Source organism: Chelmon rostratus, chromosome 3 (genome assembly GCF_017976325.1).
Source record: "Chelmon rostratus isolate fCheRos1 chromosome 3, fCheRos1.pri, whole genome shotgun sequence".
Taxonomy (NCBI): Eukaryota; Metazoa; Chordata; class Actinopteri; order Chaetodontiformes; family Chaetodontidae; genus Chelmon; species Chelmon rostratus.
In genome coordinates, this window is record NC_055660.1 from 6,271,088 (window position 1) to 6,298,301 (window position 27,214).

Sequence of the window (27,214 nt, forward strand, 5' to 3'; positions counted from 1 at the left end):
CGAACGCTGGATAAATTCTGTGGATCTGTTGACTACACTGGACCACATTTGTCTTATCTACATAAGCAGAAATTTGTTGCTGATAGCATAATCAAAAGCACCATCCACTGTACAACAGTCAACAGCCAAATATCAGCTGCCAACTACTTTGATGTTAATATTTAATTTATCCTAACATATAATCACATATAATCAAAATGACTGTATGTTAGCCAGCCTGATCCCTTAGTCGATCCTTCGAAAGGCTTTTCTGTCATTGGTGTATCTGCAGATTAGAATTTATGTATCTGAGTATAAACCTGAGTACTCTCCAGATGCCACTAGAGGTTGCTGTATTTTTTTTAAATGTTTAACCAAGACCATAAACTGTAGGGAAAATTTCTGCTTATATGACCTTAATGTTATTTCAACATAAATCAACATATTTGTGAGTAAAGATCACTGCTTCATATCTACTGTGTGTTTTGTGGTCTTAAAAGATCTTATTCATCCAACATCATGGGGTTCTCTATTCCTCTGGAAAGCTGACCTGTCATTAAGGGGAGAGATTTGCTAAAGTTTATCAAACCATCCCTACTGTGACTCACGAGTGATTTAATCTGCTTTTGGAAAGCGTAAGGAAGTATGATTTCTTTTATGGCAAATAAATGAATCACTTTAAAGACATCTGTTGAGATGTTTTCCAGCAGGTTGGCCTGACCAAAGTCCATAATGACAGTACAGTTGTGCATTTCATATTCAGCGTTTGCGTCACCGCTACAGAGACAAGCTCATTATGCAGGTAACAGTTGGTTCTCAATGTGACCGTTAGGCTCGTTAGTGTTCGTGGTTAATCTCTAATGGAAATGTGAGGTCAGACAGTGTTGTTCCACCTGTCTGAATATTGACTCTATAGGCTGCAGAGTTCTTCTGTCTCATTAACTCGATCTAATGTATGTTCACGCTCTCTTGTACAAAGGTTCGCTGACAAAGTGGACAGAACTGTCAACTAATGTGTTATTTATAGAAGATATCTACCAGTTAGGAACCAGTTTGGTGAGATGAATGACCAAGGTTTTTTTTTTACTGAACTGCTTATTAAGGGGCCCTGCCAGGATTTGAGCTGATGACCCCTTAAACCACCTTCAGAAAGTTCCCACCAGAAACCAAAAAGACGGTCTTTAGTTTGTTTTTCCTCATGCTTACTTCATCATTTCCCCTTTTCCTGACAGGAATGGGTTTTCATAGTGTCCACTGTGTTTGCATGTTCACCTTTATGTTGTACAAGGTGAACAGAACAGTCGACTAGCTGCTGATTTATATAAGATATTATGTATCAGTTAGGACCTTAGCTGAAAAGCGGCATATGTACCTTCACAGTTGCAGCTGAACCATGACTGAAATTTAAGATGCTGCAATATTATTCTTCATCTAAAAGCTACAACAGACCCTTGGTTTGGATTAAGAGAATAAATCAGTATTTCTGTGATTTATGAAAATATTGTGATCCACTCATTGTGGAACCATACAAGACTATTTTTTTTACTTTGCAGTCAAAATGCCTTCACTGAAATTTCTGACTTTTTTTAGTAACAGGATCAGTTTGCTCTGAACTTTCAGTGGACTGCTGGGGAGCCGCCTGGTCCTTTTGATGTGGAAACAGCAGCCGCCCCATCATTTTCCCATCAGCTCACAGATGTTATAAATACTCATTAAGAGACAGCTTTTGAGTCCTCATTCAAACATGGGTGATACCATGTTTAGATTTTTATGACTGTCAGAATAAGCTCAGAAAATAAGACTGTATATATACGTAGTTACCAGAAACCTAGAAACACCTGTGCAGTATAATTTAGTTCAGCAAAATAAATGTCTCCTTACTCAGAACATTCAGTTTTTGCTTTTTTGAGTACTGCTTTGTTTTTTTTTTTGGTGCTTTGACTCCACCTTACGTAGCCAGTACTTTAAGGAAGAGTTGTGTTGGGCTGTATTATATTGAAAAGTGTTTTTAATATTTCTACACCTCATTTTCTGTGGAGGAGCAAAGGAGCAAATTAAAAGAAACAACAAGAAATTCAATCAGCTAGCTCTCCGGTACTTAATTGTACGGCACTATGGATGGCTATAAATAATCTATTTTAGATTTGTTTTCTGCGTTTTTTGGCAGGTTAGTGAGATGTGCATGTTTTGCATGCATCCCCCAAATCCACCCTCTGAAAGTTTTGACCAGAAATCCAAAAGAAAGGTCTCTGAATTGTTTTATTTGGTCTTACTCAGGATTTTCAAGTTTTTAAATGGAGAATGTCCAGTCCATTAATTCACAGATAATTTAGAGAGTTTCATGCTGGCTGCATGACCTCAGTGTTATATAGAAGCACATGAAAAGTAAGACAGGATCAAAATAAAATTAAAATCTGAATATTGATTTATATCATTATCTCAGCTCAGTAAATCATAATGTTAACTGATTGTGTTATTTTGTTTTAGTATATCAAAATCTTGATTTATTTTGTGATTATTGTTGTTAGTATAAACTCTGAATGTTGTGTGTTGTTATTTTGTTGTAGTGCATTGCAATCTTGAATGATTATAGTTATTTTCTCTGAATCTTGATTTAGTTTTTCATAAATGTGACTGAGAAACTGTTAATACCGAGTATTATGCATGACCTTTCACTTTTCCCCCTCTTTTCCTGACGGTGATGTGCTTCCACAGTTTCCAGCCCCTTCTGGTCAGACCCATTACAGTGACGTTATTATTGCTTATCCAGCTGCAGCCTCATCGGGAGCGCTTGGAGGTCCCAGGACCTTACATTGAGAAACCAGTGGCACAGGCGGAGGCGGGTTTTTGGTTTCAAAGCCTAAATCCAGCCACTATGTAAAAACACTGCGTGTGTGGAAGAGTGGGTAGCAGTTACCAAAATCTCGCGAGACTTGTCTTCACTCTGGAGAGCGCAGACCGCTACAGTCCTGTCGCGCCCAGCCTGTCCCATCACTGGGCAGACGGACAGACAGAGAGGGGACACCGAGCAGGCGACAAAGGGCTGGCAGACCGGCACCATGGAGCTCATCTGCCGGGTAAGAGAAAACATGAGGGTCAGCTCATTCATGGTCTTTTCCTCAGGCAGACAGACGCATGTACAGACCGGCTTAATTACAGCCGTGATGCTCCCGGTGTGAAGGGCATAAAGGGAACAGAGCCGGGCTTTCTTGCACCTCAAAGGGAGCGTGATGAGGAGGTTCGTGTGGAGGAAGAGCAGAGGAGGCTGTGGAGGAAAATAAGTTCAGTCTCTGTGTCGCTGGCTGCTGCAGGCTGTGGAGTCACAGGGAAGTGTCCGGTGAAAGGGCACATTGTAACCTGTGTACCGTATAAATTAAGGTTGTTTTCTGACCGAGGACTGGGAGGGCGTGATGGTGAAAAAGGAGGAATATTAACTGAAATCAAACAGTCTGACCCTCCCTTCATGAACAGCCGACTTTCCCTCTAAAGCAAGTAAAAGACAAGTGGTACAAGTTACACTGCAAACTTGCCATTGAGCTGCACCGACATGTTTAAAGTTCACGTAAATTTTAATGTGTTTTTTTTTCCTTTTGCGCGTGTTTGTGCGCACGTGTGTATGTGGGTAGAGCGCGTGCCAAGACACGAGAGAGTTTGTGGATGTTGATCTCTGAAAATAGGCCCCTCCGGTCAACGTGGAGTTTAGATTTAGAAGCAGCGGAAAGAAACGCCGCAGAAAAAAACAATAATTTTCTCTGTGAAAATAGGAGCTGTAGGATTTTCTGCTTTCTTTTCCTCCAGCCTGGATTTTTTTTTTCTTGGTTTTATTAGGACCGTCATTTTTTCCACAATTTTCCAGGACAGCAGATGTTTTATAGGACAGACAATGAGGGGTGTAAACGCTCCAGCAGGCTCAGGACTGAAGCTGCTTCCACCCCCACAGCCCCTTGTTCACATCTCTGTGTGACAGCTGAGCGCCCCGGGCGGAGCCTGAGGTTCCCACGGCCCCCGGGCAGATTCACTCATGGTCCAAGCCATTTATAGCACATACTTGGAGAATTATTCTGTTTATTAATAATCATTTTAAATGTTAAAGATTGTGGCTAGTTTCCATCACAAGTTGAATTTAATGACATTTTTTTTGGCTATATCCCAGGAAGAAGCACTGAGATAGATAGATAGATAGATAGATAGACTTTATTTATCCCAAGCTGGGAAATTACAGTGCAGCAGTAGCATTACACACAGTGAAATAAGTGAAAAATTCTGAAATAAGACTATAAAGAGCAAACTATACATAATAAAATATCAAAATAGCGAGCAGTAAAAAGATTATATACATAATAATAAAATAGCAAAATAGTAAACAGTAGTACTGAAAAAGTATTGCACAAAAATGAATATCTACAGCAAATGGCAGTGTGTAGAAAATAAAGTGTACCGTGACTGTAAGCATACACAGTGAAAAAAGTGAAAATTTGTGATTACTCCAGTAAAAAGTTACAGCAGTGTAAAGTTACTCCAGTGGAAGTACAAATCCTGCATATGATCAAGATGTAGTTTAAGTGTCAAAAGAAAAAAAAAGATTTGTGTGATCATATTTGGCATTTTAATCTCTACTTCTAGGTTACTTGAATCTTTGTTGTCATAAAATAACAAAGCTTTACATTAGTTTTTGGCTATTTTGCCCACTTTCAGTTTAAATGTTATAATGATTCATCAGATATAAGCTGATGTAAAACCTTGTTCTCAAAGTCGCTGGTGAGTTTAGACATCAAATAAAATGCAGCAGAGTGAATATTCACGAGTAGGCTAAAATATTTCCCTCTGAAATTCAGTGGAGTAGAACTATGAAGTAAGATTTACAGTATAGTATCCCAAATTTGTTGTTATATACGTAAATGTACTTACTTTTATTTCACCACTGCTGCATCTTACTGGGAAAATGTAGCCAAAAGTCTGAAAAAGTCTAAATATGAAAAAAGACAAGAGCAAATCTCAGCTTTTGTGTACATTTTAATGACCGAAATGATTTATTCATTTATTTGATTAGTTAACTAGCCTACTATCACATTTACCGAATGATTAGACAGGACTTTTTATGTACACATAATATAATATGCACATAATACATGATAACAATGAAAAATAGGTGCATAGATGAATATATGTTAGCAGAATATTGTTGAAATATTGCCGAGCCTACATAGATTTTTCAACATACAGTAAACTCCAAGCCTGCAGAATACTCGTTCACATATCTCAGTGTATTACTTTGTATTTTATGTATTTATTCACTGTGTTGGCATTTATAAACAACGCTCCCTCACCAATTAATTTTGCATTTCCATTTTGAGTGAAAAGAGCACCTGTCACATAAACATGTTTTTTTTATGCTTGTTTGTTTCTGGCGTCTAAAAATGTCACAATAGGCAGTTTCGTACTCTTGTTAGCGCTCTGCGCCGCCTGTTACAAATTATAAGCCACAGATGAAACGAAGCCTGTTTTATAACATTCACCTTCCAGTTCAGGCGTCTGATGAAGACTCAGGATTTAATGTCAGTATTTTTATATGTCAGTCCAGTCTCATTTATTCCATCTTATTTTTTTATTGGTTCAACCATTGAATGTAGAGATGCTGTTGCCACGGTAACTAGGCAGCTTATAGAATGTTACATTATGTCGTTATCATTTTCTTTATTCATGTTTTAAGGACATTAATACAGTAACTGCATAATAATGCAAATAATAAACACCCGGGATTTTCACAACCTGGAACACTTAATCTCATTAATGGCTTAGACCTGATTATAAAGCATTAGTAAATTATTCAACAACCATTAATAATGCTTGTAGCTAATAGTTATGAATCCTTTTTAAGGGTGTCTTATTAGAAAGTGCTTCTTAATAGTAGAATATTAGGCTGATCAAATTTTAAACTTTTCAATACCACATTAAGTCTAAATACACTTAATTTCTACAATTGTGCCTGTGTGAATAAATGGACCTGCTTATATCTGTAACTATGTCTATTTGTTTTTTTTTCAAACCATCATATTCAGTTCTTGTATTTTAGAATCAGTTTGTAGTTACTTAATCACTTCACTTCATTTACACGCTAAAAGAAGAACTAAGTCACACTTCCTGTTTCTTTCAGTTGCAGCTGGTGAGCAGGAAGCGTCTTCTTCCGTGATAGATGGCCACCATGGAGCTGAGATAACCCCTTCCTCTTTTCTTCACCAATCACGGCTCTGGATCGGGTATAGCCATGGGGATATGGCGTGGTCTACGAGTGGCGTTCATCCTGGGGTCTTTGTTTATGATTCTGCTGATCATCGTCTACTGGGACGACATCGGGGGCTTCAACCTCTACCCCTATCAGGAGCCCAAACACAAGTCACCTCACTCGGATTCTTACCTTCAGGCAACTACAGGCCGTTCACACTCTACATCCACCAGCAGGGCCCAGACCAGTTCTTCCTTCGTCGTCCCAACTACTGCTCCCAGTACACCGCTGGTCCCTGCGGAGATGGGAGGAGCAGTCGAGGAAGATGCAGAGGAGGAGGGGAGGGACAAACAGGAACAGAGGACAGAGGAAACAAGGGAGGATGTGGAGAAGGAGAGGAGTCGTACCGCTGTGGATGACGGAGAGCAGGAGGTGAGGAAGAGGAAGATCATGGATACGTGTTCAGGAAAGGATGCAGTGGAATTCCCCGGAAGGACTCGGGCATTTGAGCAGATCCCCAACAGAGAACTGGATCACCTGATAGTGGATGACACACACCGGATTATCTACTGCTACGTTCCCAAGGTACAGCTGCCGTGTGTGTGTGTGTGTGTGTGTGTGTGTGTGTGTGTGTGTGTGTGTGTGTGTGTGAGCTCGTGGGTGGTGGTATGAATGTGGGTGGTGAGTTAGATAAACAGCGAGAAAGTAAGAAAACAAAAACATCTTAAAAACTCAGTCCCAGTTTTTTCTGTTCTTTTTTTGGTCACACACACATGTTCACAGTCCCTCTTGTCTTTCCTGTTTCCTCCCTTTCACCGTTGTTCTCCGTCCAGGTAGCGTGCACCAACTGGAAGAGAGTGATGGTGGTTCTGTCTCAGTCTCTGATCTCGCCCTCCTCAGGAAAACCTTACGCTGACCCAGAGGCTATACCTCCCGACCTCGTACACAACTCGTCCCTCCACCTCACTTTTGCCAAGTATGACACACGTATGCGCTCTCACAGTTGTGCTTCCATTACTTTTGGGGACATTTCCTGGAGACTTACTTTAACTATAACCACTGCTTGCCTAACCCTAACTCTAACCTAAATCCTAACCTTGACCCAAGTCTTCACCCTAAAATTGAATTGTTTACATTATGGGGACTCCCATAAGTCCCTACAGTGTGACTGTGTAAACAGATTTATGCCTGTGTATCACATGAGTAATACATGTCCACACACACACACACACACACACACACTTGTATGTCTATCTTTGTGAAGACACTCATTGACATAATGCCTAACTCTTAACCTTAACCTCACCCTAATTCTAACCTAACCTTTAAAACCAAGTCTTAACCCTCATGCAGTCCTTTGACTGGCCAAAATATGCTTGCTTTCCAAAAATGTCCTCACTCTGCTGGTTAAGAAACTTGTAACACACACACACACACACACACACACACACACACACACACATATTAACATATTATATTAACATACTCACAGAGCCAAATCGACAATACGTTTTTTTTTACGTTATCTATTAAAGTTTTGGAAAAATGTTTTATAAAAAGGTGTGTGGCGAGAAATCTCATCATAGATCCAAATCTCTTCAGTGCCACCTCACCCCTATTTCACGTACCTTTATGCCCTTTAATAGAGTAGAATGCTCACATTGTCAGTTATTAATAAACAGTAAAATGTGCCCTCATCAGTAGGCCCTGCAGTGAGCAGCAGGCTGTGCCATTTAAAATCTGAAAGAGGACACAGTCCTGCAGCCTTAAATCTACTTTCAGTCTGCTAAAGTTGAATTACAGTGGTTGGCCGGACTGTCTTCACAGGCAGCTTCATCTGAATGCCTGTTCAGTTGTCCAACCACCACTTTAGCACACGCGGAATGTGTCTCCACAACAACATATTGAATAGTAGTGCAGGACAAAACAACAAATTTAAAAGTAGTCTACAAATTTAGAAGAAAAAATTAAGAAAACACGTAGAATACACAAACAAGCACCCGCTATAAATCTTATTTTCTCCAACGAGTCAACAATGAAAATGGAGAGACTGAAAAACGTGTCTCAACAAAGAAAACAAAGAAACCACATACAACCCCACAATGATGACAAAGGAAAATAAACCAATAAATCAGGGTGAAGCCAGAATAAGACAACTTTGCAGCTGTGAAACGAAAGTGAGGCGGTTTGACCAAACAAATATCCTACAAAATCTAAACAGAATTACAGAAAATGTCACGCTAATTATTTCTTTGTTTAAATCTTTGGTAAATTCAGTTCATAAATGACTATATAATAGCATCGATTGTCTGTCCCCAGTCCTTTTCAAAGGGTTTTTAATTAATGAAAAGTTTTTCATTTTACAGGCAGTTCTATAACACTTAGATATCCAGTCATACTGAAACCGTGTTTGACAAACTCCCAGTGAGCTAAAGGAGTTATTTACTAAGTTGACACTTGGAAGAGGAGGGTGGAAACACAGGCGGAGCTCAGTGCTGCAGCACAGACAGACCTTTCTCTGCCCCTCGGGAGCTGACGGCGTCTGAATTTATGTTTTTCTATCTACAACGCTGTGCATCTTTTCCCCCTTGAGGACGGAGGACAGTCATTTAGGGACATCACCAAATCTGTTCAGTATTGCATGAGACTAAACAGCTTGAGAGTTTGGATTTTGGCAAACTCGAGAGCATTAAAATCATGACTTAAGAGGGTGTGTCGTGTGTGTCCATGTGTCTTTTACCAGGTTTTGGCGGCATTATGGTTCTCTGTCCCGCCACCTGATGGCACTCAAGCTCCAGCACTACACCAAATTTCTGTTTGTACGAGACCCTTTTGTTCGTCTCATCTCAGCCTTCAGGAACAAGTTTGGAAGGTGTGTGCCTATTAGTGGAGGGGTAGACAGAGAGTGAGTGTGTCACAGTGTTAGTGTGTGTGTTTGTTTCCTGAGTCGAGGGCGAGGCTGAGGAATGTGCTTCACGTTTGATTAAACACCCCTCCTTTCATTCTTGAATTATTAAAGTGTGGGTATTTGTTTGTACTTTAAGGCCCAACGAGGACTTCTACAGGCAGTTTGGTTCGGTCATGGTGCGTCGTTACGGTAATGTGTCTGGCAGTTTGCCAGAGACGGCAGCTGAGGCGTTTTCAGCAGGAGTCAAACCGACGTTTCAGCAGTTTATCACATACCTGCTGGATCCAGAGACGGAGAGGGAGAGTATCTTCAACGAACACTGGCGGCAGGTATTTGTCTCTCACAGCTACGTGCACACAGGCAGTGTAAGGCGATATTTCATACAGTTTGACATTTTGAGATGATCAGATTTCACTATATGCATACTTCAAGCTTCTGTTGGTCATATGCCACCTCCACATCACACACAAGAAATTAATGTTAGCATTGTGTGCTTATGAGAAAAGATTAAAAGAAAACTGCACCTTTGGAACATGACTGTCAATTCTAATTTTTTTTACAAAAATAAACATGATATATCTCAGTTTAGAAAGTTTACCTCAGCTGTTTATAGTGATTATTGAAAAATGCTAGTATACAGTATGTACACACAATGGACTCACATGCAGTGGAAACGACTATGAGATACAGGCTGATATTACATGCAAAGTCACAAACATACACGCAAACTGATGCAGTTATTATACTGTAGGCCTGCTTTTTGTGTGTTTTAGGTATACCGCCTGTGCCATCCATGCCAGGTGAAGTATGACTTTATCGGACGACTAGAAACCCTGGAAACAGACGCAGAGCATCTGCTGAAGCTTCTGGAGGTGGATCATCTAGTACACTTCCCCTCTGGGGCCCGAAACCGCACTGCAGCCAGCTGGGAAAACGACTGGTTTGCGCAGATTCCCATAACAATGAGGAGAGAACTGTACAAGCTGTATGAACCAGACTTTGAGCTGTTTGGCTATCCCAAACCTGACAGCATGCTCCACCTGTAGACCACACCGAGCCAAAGGCCCGGGCACTGCACTGTGTGTAGAGCCCACACCTCACCTACCTACGCACAGCCAGTATATGCCTTGTTTCGTTTGTTTTGTGCATACCTCAAATGACAGAAGTGCCTGCCAGTGTTATTTAATTTTCATCATTTCATATCTGAAGCACACCTGCTTCCAAGCTGCGTTATCCCAGTCTGTTTTCCCATGAAAAGGCACTTTGAATATATTTTGTGAATAGTATTTTGGTACAGTAGGTCATAGGGAAGGGACTGGTGCTAACTGTTGGCTGACATTTCTGAAGGGAAATTTGTTGAAGTGAAATAAATTTTTACTATAAATGTTGGACTTTCTGTTTCTGATTTCACTGTTAAGAAAAGTAAAGAAGCATTAAGATCGACTTGATTGATAGGAATAATACTAAAAGTCCATTGCAAATTTTTATTTAAAGGGCTAATTAACAGATTATACATATTTAGGTCAATTTAATAGTCTGATAAGTACAACTCAGCCTCTGTATTTTGTCTTTTTAACAGAAATCCCTTACATTATCTTTTATAAAAGGGTCCAGCACTTTTTGAGCTTGACACATATTAAGGGCTTAAAGTCACCCATCTTTATGAAAATGTAATAGTTTAGATAGAGTGCTATATAAAGTGTTATCATTAAAATATACTTAAGTATCAAAAGTAAAAATACGTAAAATGTGGATTGACCCCAGATTAAATACTACATAATAAAGACACTACACAGGCCTACAATACATAAAAAGACACACTTAGTACTGTTTCCATATCTGTCAAAACATAGTATAAGAGATATAAAGTTAATGTACTGTAAATTAATACCAATCTTTTTTAGAGGATTACGTAAATCTTAACCTGCAGCGTAAAGCTGTATATACAGTATATGAAATACAATAGTAATTTAAGTATAGTACCTCAAAATTCTACCTAAGAGTATTAAGTAGAAGTGCTGTCCACCATTGATGTGGGTGTGTTTAAGTCTGGAAGAATGTGGGGAGTGTACAGAGAGAACAACAATGACGCCCTCCACCAGTTTCTATTGCACAAAAAGCCGCTCTTGTCGCGCTCACAACTGCCCTGCTGTCTGTTTCCACGTGTTCCAGCCTTTTCCACAGCACCTCCCCTTCTGTTCCACATTTCACCGCCCATTGGCTGACCCTCGTGTCACTCAGCGCGGAGGAGCGTACAAACCCCGCCCACCACCCTGCTTGACAGTTCAGTCCTGACGTCACCAACACGGAAATATGGACTCGGGACAAGAACGGTTGCGTTACTGTTATTATGGATTTAAAGCGGTACTACTAGCTTAGATTTCACCGTGTTTGTCAACCGTCCGCTCGACTTTCGCGATGTCAAACGGCCGCTGCTAGCTTTTTGACTGATGGACGGCCACGCTGGAAATGGAGAGAGAGTTCGACCTCTGTTGTTAGTTCAATAGCTTTAGTCCTCCGTTTGTTGTGAGCCATGAAAAGTGTTTCGGGGGTCATGGGGCCTCTGGGACGCCTGCTGCTGTCTCTTCTCCTGCTGTCCTGGGAAGGCAAACTGTTTCAGGTAAACTTTGTGACGTTAAACTGTGTTGCTGTCTCTCTACTTGTTGTTAATACTGTTCGTGTCTTGCTATTTATGCGCAGCGGAGACCGCAACTGGCATCCCACTGCGCTTCTGTGTCTATTTCAGGCTCGAGTAAAGTTGCCATGATATGATAGGACGTTTAGTCCAAATTGCCTGCAGAAAGTTAATACTGTGTGTGTGTGTGTGTGTGTGTGTGTGTGTGTGTCTTGACTCAGTGTTTGCCATGGTGTGCTTGTATCACAGAGTGCTGTTCTGCCCCTCGATTGGTAAACATGGGAGTGGTGAACACACACAGTGTATGATATAATGTTGTAAGGATATCCTGGTAAATCAGGAACACAGTATAATTACCAGAGCACACACTTACTGCAGGACTCGACTGACAACCCTGGAAGACCTCACACACCCACTCACACACCCACTGACACACAAACACACATACGCACACACACATACACACATATCCTGTAATCAAGCTATGCTGAAAGACAGCTGACTTTAAGTTTCTCCCTCTTTCTCTGGCAACCCATCAGGTTGGGGGGGTCAGATCAGTCACTCTGCCAGAATCCCTCCTGTTCGTCTCGACACTGGATGGTAGTCTGCACGCTGTCTCCAAACAGTCAGGAGACATCAAGTGGACCCTAAGAGAAGGTTCCTTCCCTTAAACGTCAAAACTATTTCTTAATTTTTATATGCATCTTTCGGTATTTCTCATGAAATTGTTCTTTGATTTCTTTCAGACCCCATTATTCAAGTGCCTGTCTACCTCACTGAGTGAGCGAAACACATGCACAACACATAAACATGCATGCAAACACATAGTGTTTTTGGTAATGTGTTTATAGCGCAGTATCAAAACCTGTTGTGTATCAAAAGTTGGCAAATTTGTGGTATATATATATATATATATATATATATATGGATAGATAGATAGAATAAATGTATGAATGTTGACTTTGTAGGCCGGGCTTTCTCCCAGACCCCAACGATGGCAGTTTGTATGTCTTGGGTGGGAAGCACAAGGAAGGCCTTATGGTAAATATGACAAAACTAACTGAATAAGGTGTGTGTGTGTTTGTGTGTGTCAGTTTTCACTTTATGACCCCGTTGTTTGGATGTATCTGCAGAAATTGCCGTTCACCATCCCAGAGCTGGTTCAGTCAGCTCCCTGCAGGAGCTCTGATGGTATACTCTATACAGGTGAGACACTGTGTGTGTGTGTGTGAGAGAAATGCAGAGAAATATAGGACCTATTTTATCATCATGTGTGAGATATTTGTCACAGACAGACAAATGAGACAAATACTCCAAATATCTGAGATGCCTCAGACGCTGTTGGCTAAAATTTTCTTTGTGTGTGTGTTTATGTTCACATGAAGGTAAAAAGCAGGATGTGTGGTTTGTGGTTGACCCTGAGACAGGTGAGAAACAAACCAGTTTAACCACCTCCTCCTCAGAATCCATCTGCCCCAACACTCCTCTGCTCTATATTGGACGCACAGGTACGTTGCATAAGTGCACACACATACACATACATACTCGTGGTGCTGTGGTATTCTCATGCATCTTGGCTTACCTTGTATTAACTTTGCACCTTTTTGTTTTCTAGAATATGTGGTTACCATGTTTGACACTAAGACACAGGAGCTTCGGTGGAACGCTACGTACAACGATTACTCCGCTCCACCTTATGATGAGAAACAAGATTACAGTACGTCCCTCGCAAGCACACCCCCCCACACACATTCACTTGCACAGACTGACATGGCAGGTTATGTAGCTGGATTACTTCAATGTAAATGTGAAGTGATGACAGCCTTGCAGAACCTGCTTTTGTGATATGTTATAGAAAATTAGGACTGTGTGGAATGAAAAAACAAACCATAGTAGAGTCTCTTCACTTGCAGTCAGAAAAATTGATGTATGAGGGGAAAGTAAATAACAATGACATGATCAAGGACTCTGATATATGAAGCCTGAAAGAATGTGTGAAACCATGAAATAACATAAATACGTCGTGTTTCAGCTTGTCTTAAACTGACTTGTCCTATCTGTACTTCCAGAGATGGCCCATCTTGTGTCGAGTGGCGATGGTCTTGTTGTGACAGTTGACAGAGAGTCAGGTAGGGAGAGGTGTGTGCTTATTACTATGTGAACATTTTATCACCTTTACCTGTGTGAGTGGATGATGTGTTCCTTTATTTCCACCTTTACTTCCTGGTAAGGCTCTAAGTGTTTTTTTTTTATCCTCAGGTGACGTCCTGTGGAGTCAGAACTATGGATCACCTGTCATAGGGGTTTACCTGTACTCTGGAGACTCGCTTAGACACGCCCCCCACCTGTCCCTCGCCATGGAAACGCTCCGCTTCCTCACCTTCTCCTCTGCCAACAACCAGGCAGACGAACACTCTACCTTGAAGTGGAGCTATCAGTTTGTGAAGGAGCAAGCCAGCGCACAAACACAACTTTTGTAAGAGAATTTGTATGTATGCACACAGAAATGTGTTAAAGTTGCAACCAGAAGACTCCCAGACTGCACAAAACTCAGAGTTATTAAGTAAATGATATCACTAGACTGACTCAGAGGAAGTAGGCTATTGGTAGGGTATAAGCCGCCACTGGCTGACTATATAATTCGGCATTCTCCTTCCCTTCTGCTATCTTTGTGTTTTTTGGATCCTCCAATAAGGCAGGCCCGCTCCTATCACATAGTAAACATACAGTGCTTCTTTTACTGTTTTATGTGCATTGTCTTTTGCAGGGACTTAGCCATTTTAATGCAAGGGCTCGCCACCCATGTGCAACTATTCCACCAAAGCAAGTGCCCCCTGACACTATTTTGCAGGTGCACCATCGCTGCACCCTGGGCTTAGTGCCAACCAAGACAATGGAGATTAATTTAACGAAAAACAAACAAGCCAGAGTGTTTTTTTCTCCCTATACCACAATGATAATGGGGCTCAGCCAAACCTTTCTCCGGTGTTGGCACCTATTACAGGCAAAAAGATAAGATGTCACGATAAACGTCACCCATTTTTAAAAATACTTCTCTTGTAGCCTGTTTATCTTGTGCTTAGGTGTATTTCTCCACTGGGAGTAACTGATAACGCAGCATAGTACTAGTGCTGCAGTTTAATATACTGTACCCGGTGTGCTGATTTACTGTGGTTGTTAAACTGTTGGCTGGAACTATGCTTGAGGTGTCTGGTTGTGTGTTTTAATGGATCCCTGCCAGCAAATCAGAAACAAGATTTTTTTGTGGCAATAGTATAATTAAAACTGGATTTAATGTCCCTATATACAATAAACTAGCCTGGATTTAGTCATGTATTGCTGTACTGTGGAAATCCCAAAATATAATTGAGTATTTCTTGTCCTGAGACCAATTGATTCATTCTATCTGATAAAAATCAATTAATCATATCAATCAGTTAATAACTTAATTGGCTGAGAGAGTAACCTGGCTTTTTTTGTTCTTTAAGACACACTCTCTATGTGGGAAAATTGGACTCCCACCTCTATGCCTCCACCTCCCTTGTCCACCATGGAGTCTCATTAGTGGTGAGTTTAAATATATAATCTATTTTTTATCATATGATAATATCCACACACCCAGTTTCTGTATACATCCAGGTCATACATCTGTGGTGATTCTCCATCCTGCTCTAACAGCACACTAATAGTTTTTACAGTAAATCAGATCAGGTGTATTGGACAGCAAGGAACTGATCATGACCAGAGGTGATAAGATAGCCGTCATGTGAGTGGTTTGTGCTTCTTGTTGCCATGGCAGCCTCGTGGACTGACCCTGGCTCGAATTGAGGGTCCAGTGACGGCTGAAGTGACGGTCAGGGAGCGAGGGGCATGTGAGATCACGCCGTCCACTGATGTGCGCTATCCACCAGGGAGCACAAACAGCCGCAAAAACCACTGGCTGCTAATAGGTAAACACACACACTCGCAGCTTACACACCCATCATACCTTCAGTACTGTGTGTCATCCATTAACAACAAAAAACTTCAACTTCTCCAAAGCTGGGTGGCTGTTCTAACCACAGTAACTGTTATTCGTGTTTTAATGAGCTACTTTATTTCACTATTAACAAGTTTCCTGGTTGCATGGGGCTCCAGTCATAGCTAATATGAATATGTTTGATATGAACAGAGTAATTATCAATGGTTTCTTGTAAAACATATTAGTTTAGAAAAATGTTGTGACAGCTGTGAGGTATTTAAGCCTTGTTGTTGCAGAAGGTGCATTTTGTCTACCTTTTAGCAGAGACGTATTGAGCTGAAACAAGGAAACAAAAAAAAGGCTTGGGAAAATGGACTTTATACTCTTGAAAGTGCAAGCAGAGACATAAAGAAACACCTACAGAAACACCTACAAATGTAGAGGAAAAGTTAAATTCCCCACCAAAACCGGAATTATTACTTTAATAGCATGGACTTTTCTGAAGTGTCCAAATCTGAAAACCTTTTACCTTAGCTTGGTTTTCGACAGCAAGAACTCTCCAGAATTTGAACCTGGTATTAAAATGCAATATGTAAGGTGTTAATGTGATGTGATCAAATCAGCCTGGCCACATGTGGAGGTAGTCCGGCTCACATTGTGTTTGGATCTTAGGTAGGTGTAAACGCAATCCGTACAAACAATACAACAAGGGTGGGAAATGAAAGATGTTCAGTTAGAAATAATTGTGTGTGCAGTGCAGTTAGTTTTATCTAGGGCTGACTCACATGCTGGTTTTGCTCTGGAGGACAGAGATCTGATCTCAGTGATGATAATGACAACGCATTAAAAAAGGCAAGATGGGATCGCTTATAATCTGGATAACGTATCCGGATAAACATCCAATTTCAATACCAGGTGTAAATGGGGTGTTGGTGGACACACAAAACAATAGCTCTCATGCAGCTCCAAATGCATTACACCTGTGTGTTTGTGTGGTTTAGGTCATCACGAGCTCCCTCCAGTAGCTCACACCACCATGCTGAGGGATTTCCCAGGCAGCCTGCGACGTTCCGGAGACGCCGTCATCCCCCCTCGGCCTTCTGCCTCCTCCGCCTCCCCAGCCTCGTACCACCACGAGCGCTATGTGAGTCACAGCTCCGAACTGCTTCTGTCGCTGCTGCAGTCTACACCTGAGATTCAGTGAATCACAGGAATGATATCAGACAATGGTCCCCTAATGTCAGGCTATTACTCTATAACAACCCACTTCAAGCTGTTTCAGAGAGGCTGATGTAATAAACTTCTAAACGCCCGTGTAACAATCACTTTCATTGTGAGCTGCTTTGCGGAGAACAATGACAACAAACAGATAAAAACGAGTTAAACCTCATTCTATTCTATCTCCGTTGTTCCTTATCTCTGTTATTGTTATTGTGGCCTTCAGTTCCAGACAGTTGCTGGTGGCCATAGCGACACTAATGCTAATAGAGAAGGGGATGATGGGAGGACATCAGGACAGAGCCAGAGACCAGTCGCTGTGCTGCCTGTCTATATGACTCAGGACCGTCTTACTCTGGCTGTTCTGACGCTGCTGCTGGGAGGATGGCTGGCATTCGTTCTCACGTACCCTGTCGTGAGTGTGTCTAATCTCTATCTGTTGGGAAGATGGAGTTTTTCAGGATTTTGTTCTCAATGATGCAAACAAATGGTGGCAAACTGCATGCCTCTGCAGGGAAATATCCATTCTAGAATACTCGTATGTACATTTGCCCGATCATTGTCATTGCATCCAGAGGTCTTCTGTGATAGAAACGTTTAGTTCCTGGAGCACCTAGTTTTCCTCAGCCTGCCTCATTTACTTTAGTCAGCAGGTTCTGTCATGTACCAGAATATTCATTAACCCCTAAGGAACATGGATACATATTTTGTCTTTGCCCAAAAAGCAATAGTGACAATACAAACAAAAGATTAACATTATCCTCTGGAGTTTTTGACCTCTACCAAAAATAAAGATATGCTGCAGTGCAAAGACAGGAAAGAAGAAGACTGTATTTAAAAAAAAAGATTGCAAATGTTTTATGAGGAAGGAAATGCATTCAGCTTTCATTTGTTAGACCTGAAGGATGCACAATACATTTTGAATATCGCTGAATATAAATATAACTTTTGTTTGTTCATAGAAAAACTCCACAGGGCACCTTTAAGAGTTTTTCAAGTTGAGGAAAAAGTTTGAGAAAAGTTTGAGCTGTTTCTCTTACTCAAATGCAAGATCTACTGTGTCTGTTGAGGCTGCTCTCAGAGAAGCCCTTGAAGTAGAAACTCTCACAAATGTGTTTTCTAATTAAGTTCTTGCCGGAGAATTGTAATATGTCTTCAGTTATACATTTGACTTATTATTAACAGGAATAAGGAAAAAAAAAGGAAACAAACTCATTAATATAATACATGATAGACACATCGTATTTACATGTACAGAGTTGTCCTCGCAAACTCAATGATGTAATTAGAATTTGGAGCATCTGCCTGCGGGCATTTGCATATCTTTAAGTTCAAATTTATTTATAGTGCAATAGCAGAAGTGCAATTCAATGTGATTGTCAGAGCGATGAAATAATGCTGTGGTGTACTATGGTCAGACTATGAAAGTCAGTATGAAGGCAATCGTTTCAGCATGTAAAAACATAAATTCATGCATTGATCATGTTATCTAAAGGAGCATTATACTACAATAGTAATAAAATAGTGGTTGTGGGGCAACGTGCATTTAAAATGCCTTTTTTTAGCAGTGTTTAAAATGTTTTCCTTCACAATATTTTGTCTGAATGATAGTTGCTGTTGTTTTTATTGACAGTGTTGCAAAGCAGAGTTTTATTGTCTTCCTCAAAGAACAACTTAATTCATTCCTCCTCTTCAGTCTTCTCAAGACTGATCTGGACCTCCATCTTCTAACAGCAGTTTGTGTGATCTGGACCTGTGTGTGTTTCTCCAGCGTGCAGCCCAGCAGCTGAAAGCTCAAAGGCAGCTGGAGGAGGCTTTTGAGTCTCGTCTCCAGCTCATGCAGACCAACATGCAGACCAACATGCAGACCAACATGCAGACAGTGACCTTGGTCTCTTCAGACACAACCCTTTCTACTGACACGAACATCTCCAGTGGTAAGTAACTTATAAAACAGCTCTATTAAGCTGCATTCCCTGTATTCAAGGGCCTCAAGGTCCGGTTCAATTATTAAACATTTTTCTTTGCAGTGTATTTGAGAAATGAAAGATTACACCAGTAAAATGCCTAAAGTCGTATTGAAGAATCGTTTTTCTCAAAGCCCAGAAATCTTAAATATATTATTCATTCCTTGATTAAATTAGATACAGAAAAAACTTTCATGCTAAATATCTTCATTTTTCTATATCCAGACTCTCATCCAGTATCTCCTGAGCCTCCACCCAGTCCTCACTCTCACAGCAGCAGCGCCTCAGATGACAACATAAATGGCACCACTGAGCTCAAAGCCACAGCAGGTAACACACCAAACTGCGTGTGTTTAGATGTATTATTTTCTTCTGTCCCTCGCCGTTAAAATGAGATTAATTCCTTGCTGTTTCAACAGGAAACAGTGAGGAGGTGGAGGTGGGTAAAATCTCCTTCACTCCATCTGAGGTGCTTGGACACGGCACAGCGGGAACTTTTGTCTTCAGGTACAGCATGTGTATTTTAACATATTACTGTTTCAGTTAATGGTACTGATCTTGATTAAAGGACCATATTAGCGGATTTGCATTGTTCAGGTCATTAACTTCAAAACTAATATACTTGTGTTTGTTGGCTGAAATTCGTTTTCAAGACAGAAACTTAATTCAAGCATCAAATTATTCAACTTCATTAGGAAATTCCAGCTACTATTCCTCTCATTCATTCTTTCCAAAATATTCCAGGTGTTCCAGGAATTGTTTTGTCTTTCAAATAAATGAACAGAAGGTTTGAAATTGACACACTTTTTCAAGATTTTTCAACTCTACTCATTCGTACTTTCAGCTACAAACACCGTTCAAACCAACACTTTGCGCGTGGCATTAACTTTTTCACGTCATTCATATTTTGTACAGTTTTTAGGTTCCATCCAATTTTCAGCCCCTCACAGATTTTCCCATCAGTGCGTGTGGGGTTGAATGTTCAGAGTCAGAGTTGGGGACGGAGGGGCTGTAAGATCTTCTGAAAATGTCTTTTAAACTTGCTCTTACTCCCACAAATTTCACCCTTCAAACATTATCTTTAGATCAATAAGTCAGAACATTTGTGCCGGTTCCACACATGTAAGTACGGCATCAAACAGACTTACACATTTGGCACTGTGAGCCTCCGAGTGACGGGAGTGCCGAGCAACTGCCTCATAAACTCCAAATGAAAACAGGAATTTCAGGCGGGAGGCAGAAACGGGAACATTTCTAACCTGCTATAATTCACACATTTTTGACACTACACACACAAATCTCACACAGACCCTTTAGCAGGGTCTCCTCTCTCTTACGGTATCTTAACGTAGGTGACAAGAGTTACTGCCTTTGAGGTAGCAGCAGCAGGAGTATGAGAGCTGTGCATTAGCTAAAATCTCTGTGAATTAAACTCTCTGAACCAGGAGTCAAACAGCAGTTACCATCACCATGGCAACCTTTGATTACAGCTGGGGAAACACAGCTGATATGGATTTGCTAATTAGTGCCGTTTGGAGGCACACATGCAGCACTCAGACATTCTCTCATTTTTTCAAGGATATCTACTCACTCATACTTCCAGCTAGACACTCATTCATTCAAACCCGATAATGTTCTACATCTTTCAGACACTGAGTTTTATTTTAACTTGGAGATCCCATTCATACTAATTAGACCATTTTCCACTTTTCCAGCTCTTCATACATCTTCAGCTGCTTCTCCAAACAAAATAAATTCAGCAATTCAGCGTCAGTGTCAGCTTTTCAACAGACCTTAAAATATTCCACGTCCTTCGCACATGATTGATATTATTCGGCTTTTAAAGCGAGCACTGCAGTTAAGCTGCAGCTTCTCAGTGTCCAGCGTTCGCACACCAATTCCTTCAGAAGTTATGACAATTATGACACAGTCAGAAATACAGTGACAACGTGTCTCCAGCCAGAGGCTACACTGGCTACAAGCAAATGTTCTTCACCATGTGTGTTCACCAACAAACCACTGACTCTCTGAGATACATTTTGTTCTTCTGGTGACTGTTTTTGTGACTGTAGGGGTAAATTTGATGGACGTCACGTGGCGGTGAAGCGAGTTCTTCCGGAGTGTTTTGAAGTAGCAGAGCGCGAGGTGCAGCTTCTCCGAGCGTCTGACACACACCCGAACGTCATCCGATATTTCTGCACAGAGAGAGACCGCCTCTTCACTTACATCGCCATCGAGCTGTGTGCTGCAACCCTGCAACAGGTCAGGACTGGAGGGTCGTGTTAGTTGACTTTTTAGAATCGTTATTAAGCAGTTTGTCATTAGCATCAGTCAAAATCCCCTTACTAACAAACATGCCTGTATTCTCTGCAGTATGTGGAAGATCCCAGTTGCTTTCCTGGTCTGAATCCTATAAGTCTGCTGGAACAAACCATGTGTGGCCTTTCACACCTCCACTCGCTCAATATAGGTCTGACATACAAATACATCTACATGCGCACATACATATACAAGTGTACAGGCAAATGGTGTTTCTTTCTCCCAAAAGACATTTGAGCACTGCTTGTCTTAAAAGTCTCTGCTTAACTTAATTATCTCCTCCTCCTTCTCTCCCCGACCATCCATCTTTCTCGTCTTCTTCGCTCTTCATCATCTTTTTCTTTAGTCCATCGTGACCTGAAGCCCAGAAACATCCTCCTCTCTGGTCCCAGCGCGCTGGGTCAGGTCCGAGCTCTCATCTCCGACTTTGGGCTCTGTAAGAAGATCCCAGACGGTCGGAGCAGCTTCTCTCTGCGGTCAGGAATACCAGGAACTGAAGGGTGGATAGCTCCTGAAGTTCTGAGGGATACTCCTGGCAACAAACCGGTAGGATGCAAACACACATATTACAAACAGCAGAACTGTCTTTCTGTTAACATTCATTCAACTTCTTTTAACTAACGTAGCCACAGTGAGAAAAATTAATGCTAGTTATAGATGATAAAACAGGTTCAGGGTCTGTCCAAGTCCAAGTGAAGTACCAAATAGCCTATACTTATACGTATTTTTGATTTTAATAAAATGTATTACTAACAAAAAATGCCTGAGTGGGTTCTGGACCCCAGGATTGAGGAATTCTGAGGTAGAGATGGTTTGTTTTTTGTTAGTACAGTGTACATGTCTGAATTGTTTCTTCCTCTGATCCGGTGTTACTCTTCTGTCTGCAGACAGCAGCGGTGGACGTGTTCTCAGCAGGCTGCGTGTTTTACTTCGTGGTCAGCAGGGGGCAGCACCCTTTTGGTGATGCATTGAGACGACAGATCAACATCCTGTCAGGAGAATATTCACTTGCACATTTTATGGAAAATATACACGGTGAGAGCAGCCTTTGTGTGTACGTCTGGCTTGGTTCATGCCTGAATACTACAGTAATCTTTATTTGTCTGCTCCAGCGAGCAGAAAAGCTAATTCAGTCAGTTCCTGCATAACTTTGGAAGATTTAATTCCCTCAATACTTCTGTGTATTTACCCAACCACGTCCCTTTCCTGCATTAAATGATCCAGTCTTGAGCCAAAGTCAAATCAAATCACACCCCAACAATCCACCTTTGCTCTCCTGCTATAATTTGAGCCTCTTTGATAGAACTGTCTCTGAGGGGTTAAAAACTGTATTTTGGACAGTAATAATCACAAAAATCTGCTGATGACACAAAGAGTATAATACATAAACAAAAAACTATTTCAGATGATGTGATAGCGCAGGATCTGATAGAGCAGATGATCAGCACTGAGGCCGAGTCCCGTCCCTCCACCGCCTGCGTGCTCAAACATCCGTTCTTCTGGAGCCCCGAGAAGCAGCTGCTCTTCTTCCAGGTGTGTTAAGGCAGTTCTCTGTGGACACTGGATCATAGATACACAAAGCAACAGCTGTCTTTGTTGTGAAAACTGCAGGTCTCTTTTCATTTTCTTTTTATTCATTTGTGCATGTGTGTGTGTGTGTGTGCGCACAGGACGTGAGTGACCGCATAGAGAAGGAGCCAGCTGACAGTCCGATCGTGGTCAGACTGGAGACTGCAGGAAGAGCAGTGGTTCGAACCAACTGGAGGATGCATATCTCTGTGCCCCTACAGACAGGTACACACACACAGCGTCACGTCACTGCGCTGTTTCAGTGCCAAAGCCATCAGTGGTCTGTAATCCATTTCCTCTTGTGTACATTCCAGACTTGAGGCGGTTCAGGACATATAAAGGAAACTCAGTCAGAGATCTGCTGAGAGCGATGAGGAATAAGGTCAGCGTGCATGCTTAACTTTACACTTATGGTATTTTTCATACAAGTAGAAACATTTTGACACATCGAGATGTTTTTGACCTTTCTGCACGTTAACATTGCATGTTACAGAAACATCACTACCACGAGCTGCCCCCGGAGGTGCAGGAGACTCTCGGCGAGCTGCCCGAAGGCTTTGTCAGCTACTTTACCTCACGGTTTCCACGGTTACTGATGCACACACACGCTGCCCTGCACATCTGTAGCCATGAGAGACTGTTTCACCCCTACTATCTGTCCCCCAATGCCAAATAGCATTCGCATGACTCTGCACTCTCCACTCTGTACACACGCATACAGCCCCATTATTGCTTTTGTAAAGCCCATACTGTTTCATGGGGGAAGGTACAGTGCTGTGAAAAAGTTTTTATATTCCTTGAGTTGTTTTATAGATTCATTTTATATTTCTGCAGCTGTTGATCAAGAAATTGTATGAAAATTTAATTATAAATTTAATTAATTTAATTATAAAGCGCTGAGCGCATACCTCCACAAAAGGCTGCATATATATTTGAAGGATCCAAGACTGATACCAGTCCAACGCTGACTCCAAAAGCTGGGACGGATTTATTCAGTTCTATGGTTACATCTATGGGGCGTGCAACATCATGCACCAGCAGCACGGCAGTCATATTTTGCCAAAATACAACTGATGTTAGATAATGTAACAAACACTAATGGTTCAAACTATGAACCACCACAAAAATGAGAATAACCGACATAAACCACCACTGAACAGACACCTAATAAACACTTAAGGCATGATGGGAAATAAGGGGTCTTCACTACAGTGTGTAATAGTGTAACGCAAGGTAGGCATGCCTGTCCTGGACATGGTGACTGTGTCTCTGCGTCCCCACTATCTGGGAGTTTCCCTCTGTCAGCTGTGTTTATGTCCCCCCGGCACTGACATCAAGGCGACATTACAGACAATACTGGTTTCTGCATAAATACCACCATACTAGTCCAAACAATAAAGACGTATTCCAACTCCAAACTGTGGATCACTCCTCATATCAAACTGAAGCTGAAAGAGAAGCATAAAGCTTTCAGGATCAAAGACTGGGCTGGTCTCAGGACAGCAAACAGCAACATAAAAAAAAGTTCCTCAAAAGAAAATTTAAGGACAAACAGGAGCATTAACTTGGCAACATGAACACTAACAACTTTCCAAATAGTGAAAGCTTTGAGTAGATGTGAACCCAAACACAGTCCATCAACATCAACTGACAGAAAGTCAGCAAAAACAGCTCTGGTATCGATATCAGTATCAGCAGATTGAGGTATGGGAATCAGATCAGAGCTGAAAAAATGTGTTTCGGTGCATCTCTAATACATTTGTCATATTAATGAGAGAGAATGTTTTTAAACTATATCTTAATGTGTAACTCCTTTAGAGTATACATGATGCAGAGTGCGATAGTTAGCATGTGTTTCCTCTAAACAAACTCAGGAAAAAAGCTCTTAGGTGAATTTTCTGATTCACCTGTGCACCACGATGCTCCAGGCGCAGGTGATCCTTTCTTTTCCCAAAGTGCCACCTGATTTTGTTTTGGGGAAACAAACACATTACAGTCTTTGAATGAAGGGCACGGTTGTAGGAAGGGCTTTTTAATAAGGTGCGGCAGCAAAGGCTGTAAGTGTGTGTTCCAGATGTCCAGATGCTGCCTCAGCGGTTCTGCCTGTTGAGGCACCGGTTTGAGCTCCGGGTTGGTTGATGTGTGGAGATTCCTTCATCCTTGCTCTACCTTGCAGTCCTATTTTGTGCTATTTTAGCAGTTAAAACATTACAGAAGAAGAGCATCTGTTTTTTGTCAAGTGTAATCAGGTCGTTTACTGGAATAAAGCAAAAATGTTACATTATGGACAAAAATGCCCTAAAACAAATCACCTGTTCCTTGGCCCATTCCACCTGATTTCACTGAAATATGTTTACAATTTTGAGATATCCTGCTGACAGACAAACGGCAAACATAACCTGTTTGAAGGTTGTTGGGGTTTTTTTAGATTATTTTGTGAGCAGTTTTGCCTTTACTGGATCGTTAATATAGAGATATAATAACACCTTAAAACAACGGCAGAATGTCACTTATTTTATGAAGGTATTCACTTGAAATAAATGAAAAACTGTGCAGCGTGTTCAGGTCTCACACTCCGGTCGTAGCTACAGGTTTAAACTTTAGAAAACTGCTGTTGTAATAGGAATTTGAACTTTTGAGCATTTTAAGCTTATAAGAAAAGCTTATAAGCATGAGCATATGATGGGAGGTGAGTTTCACCTACTCATAGCTCTGCAGTCCAGATTAAATCGCGCCACAAACAGTAGGTGAGATGCACAAACTTTGTCACAGCACTGTAGTCAACGCAGAGACTGGACAGCAGGTTCCAGGAAAGACGGCTGCAAACTGGAAAAACCAGTTAGTTAAAGAGATTACTCCCCCCCCTGTCCCTGTTGCTGCTGCGCTTCTCTCATCTCCTCTGTGGAAAGTGCCAAAGACTGCACACTATTTACTTTGCTATTTGTTTTTATATACAGCATTTGATGTGTTTGTGTGTATGTGTTCATTACTGCATTGCTGAATGTAGCTACGCTGGCAGAAGAATGTACTGAGCCTTGTTTTTCACTGAAGTCAGTACATGGAGCCTACAGTAATGGTCAGCTATCATTGCCACTGTTAAAATGTGATTGTTGTGCATATGCTGTGTAAATCACCGGTGTGTGCAGGAAATAATGCAACGGCAATGACACTGACTTTTTTTTTTAAATTTAAAGTCATATTTTGTTTACAATTTTTTAACAGAAATCCATTATATTCCCCCACTCCTGAATGCTGGCATCGCTTTGAGCTTGTCCAGCACTCACTAAATGCTCTCAGATTTGTTTGAAATCTCTCCCTGTAACTACTGAACGAAGGCTTGTTCATGGGTCTGCAGTAGAACGAATGATGAAGAATCAAACTTTTGTACTTTTTTTTTGAATGAGTGAATTAAATCGATGCTTTGGTCGTGCCAAAGAATGAACTAAATCAAGCCTTGCTGTCAGTTTGTACGCACAGAGAAAAGACACAACACAAATGGGCTGATGTTAATTGAAAAAGTTAATTGACTTGTTGACTACATTGTTAGACCTTAAAGACGCATCTTAAGGGCCTTGAAAACAGGTTTACTTCACGATCTCCTTCCTGTGAGCAACAGGGTCCTTCAGTACATGAACAGTTTTCTTCCGGTTGTGATTATTTCACACGAGAGATTTCTGAATTTGTGTTTTTGTGCGAGCTCTTCAGGCTGGCTGGACGGGGACCGAGCTCAGCTGGAAAAACATGATGTTGTGTGCTTCCGTCCACCAGTCAGGATTTAGCTAAATTCAAACCAAATATGATGACAGTTGTGGGGCTGTTTGCTTTGGTTGTAGTTTAAATCTGATCAAAGCTGAGCTGTTTTAATGCATATTGATAATAACTAATGGTGTTTTCCCTCCAAACGCTGTGATTGTTGCTTATTTAGTCATGGATATTTGATATTATAGAGAAATACTGAAGAGTTTAAACTTAATTTTCAGGGGCCTTGACTCTTAATGTAAAAATAGTTTTGTAGGAAAAAAACATCTTTCAGACGTCCTAAGAAACCTTTAGAAATTGCTATTTTGAATTAAATATTTTTTACATAAAATTACCACAGGAAGCATCAGAACACTTATTGAATGTTAATATACAACATTTAAACTGGAGATTTTGTAAGTGATGTTATCTGTCATGTATTGTCAAATTCAGTTCTGCATGGTTCAGTTTTACTTTTTCTCTCATTAGATAAAATCTCTCCATTTTCTTGTCTCACAAAAACGTCCACCATCAACACTGACCAACAGCAAAAGTGTCACTTTGCATGTCAGTATGGACCTGGACTCATTCATTAAAGCTGCAGTTTGCAACACCTGTGCAGGCATAAGCAAAACCTTCCGCCTCGCATCACTCCGCTGAACCCACAAGTTTGAACAGCAGTAGAAGAAGTCGGTTG

At 41.1% G+C, this 27,214-nt stretch overlaps 2 protein-coding genes across 2 annotated transcripts; both read left to right on the forward strand.

The window, feature by feature from the left end:
• Positions 1 to 6,152: 6,152 nt before the first annotated feature.
• On the forward strand, positions 6,153 to 10,488 carry LOC121604064 (carbohydrate sulfotransferase 12-like). The gene is made up of 5 exons (XM_041933463.1): positions 6,153 to 6,787; positions 7,036 to 7,178; positions 8,946 to 9,074; positions 9,247 to 9,439; positions 9,884 to 10,488. Exons 1-5 carry the CDS (start codon positions 6,245 to 6,247, stop codon positions 10,154 to 10,156), a joined length of 1,281 nt encoding a protein of 426 aa, XP_041789397.1. The 5' UTR covers positions 6,153 to 6,244; the 3' UTR covers positions 10,157 to 10,488.
• A 940-nt stretch (positions 10,489 to 11,428) lies between these two features.
• On the forward strand, positions 11,429 to 26,212 carry ern2 (endoplasmic reticulum to nucleus signaling 2). Its single transcript, XM_041933561.1, has 24 exons — positions 11,429 to 11,730; positions 12,285 to 12,402; positions 12,492 to 12,525; positions 12,714 to 12,786; positions 12,879 to 12,951; positions 13,131 to 13,253; positions 13,361 to 13,462; positions 13,815 to 13,874; positions 14,005 to 14,221; positions 15,234 to 15,312; positions 15,545 to 15,695; positions 16,708 to 16,850; positions 17,151 to 17,339; positions 18,696 to 18,861; positions 19,117 to 19,221; positions 19,311 to 19,398; positions 20,964 to 21,153; positions 21,265 to 21,361; positions 21,557 to 21,756; positions 22,098 to 22,245; positions 22,616 to 22,743; positions 22,881 to 23,004; positions 23,094 to 23,161; positions 23,273 to 26,212. The coding sequence occupies exons 1-24, from the start codon at positions 11,644 to 11,646 to the stop codon at positions 23,453 to 23,455; spliced, it is 2,946 nt and encodes a 981-aa protein (XP_041789495.1). The 5' UTR covers positions 11,429 to 11,643; the 3' UTR covers positions 23,456 to 26,212.
• Positions 26,213 to 27,214: the final 1,002 nt, after the last annotated feature.

Excerpts from the sequence above, each read along its gene's own strand:
- LOC121604064 (XM_041933463.1), top strand. The coding sequence starts at position 6,245 with ATGGGGATATGGCGTGGTCTACGAGTGGCGTTCATCCTGGGGTCTTTG. Across the intron at positions 6,788-7,035 it reads TCTACTGCTACGTTCCCAAG|GTAGCGTGCACCAACTGGAA; the intron begins GTACAGCTGCCG and ends TTCTCCGTCCAG. Across the intron at positions 7,179-8,945 it reads CTCCACCTCACTTTTGCCAA|GTTTTGGCGGCATTATGGTT; the intron begins GTATGACACACG and ends GTCTTTTACCAG.
- ern2 (XM_041933561.1), top strand. The coding sequence starts at position 11,644 with ATGAAAAGTGTTTCGGGGGTCATGGGGCCTCTGGGACGCCTGCTGCTG. Across the intron at positions 17,340-18,695 it reads TCGTTCTCACGTACCCTGTC|CGTGCAGCCCAGCAGCTGAA; the intron begins GTGAGTGTGTCT and ends GTGTTTCTCCAG. Across the intron at positions 22,246-22,615 it reads TTTTATGGAAAATATACACG|ATGATGTGATAGCGCAGGAT; the intron begins GTGAGAGCAGCC and ends AAACTATTTCAG.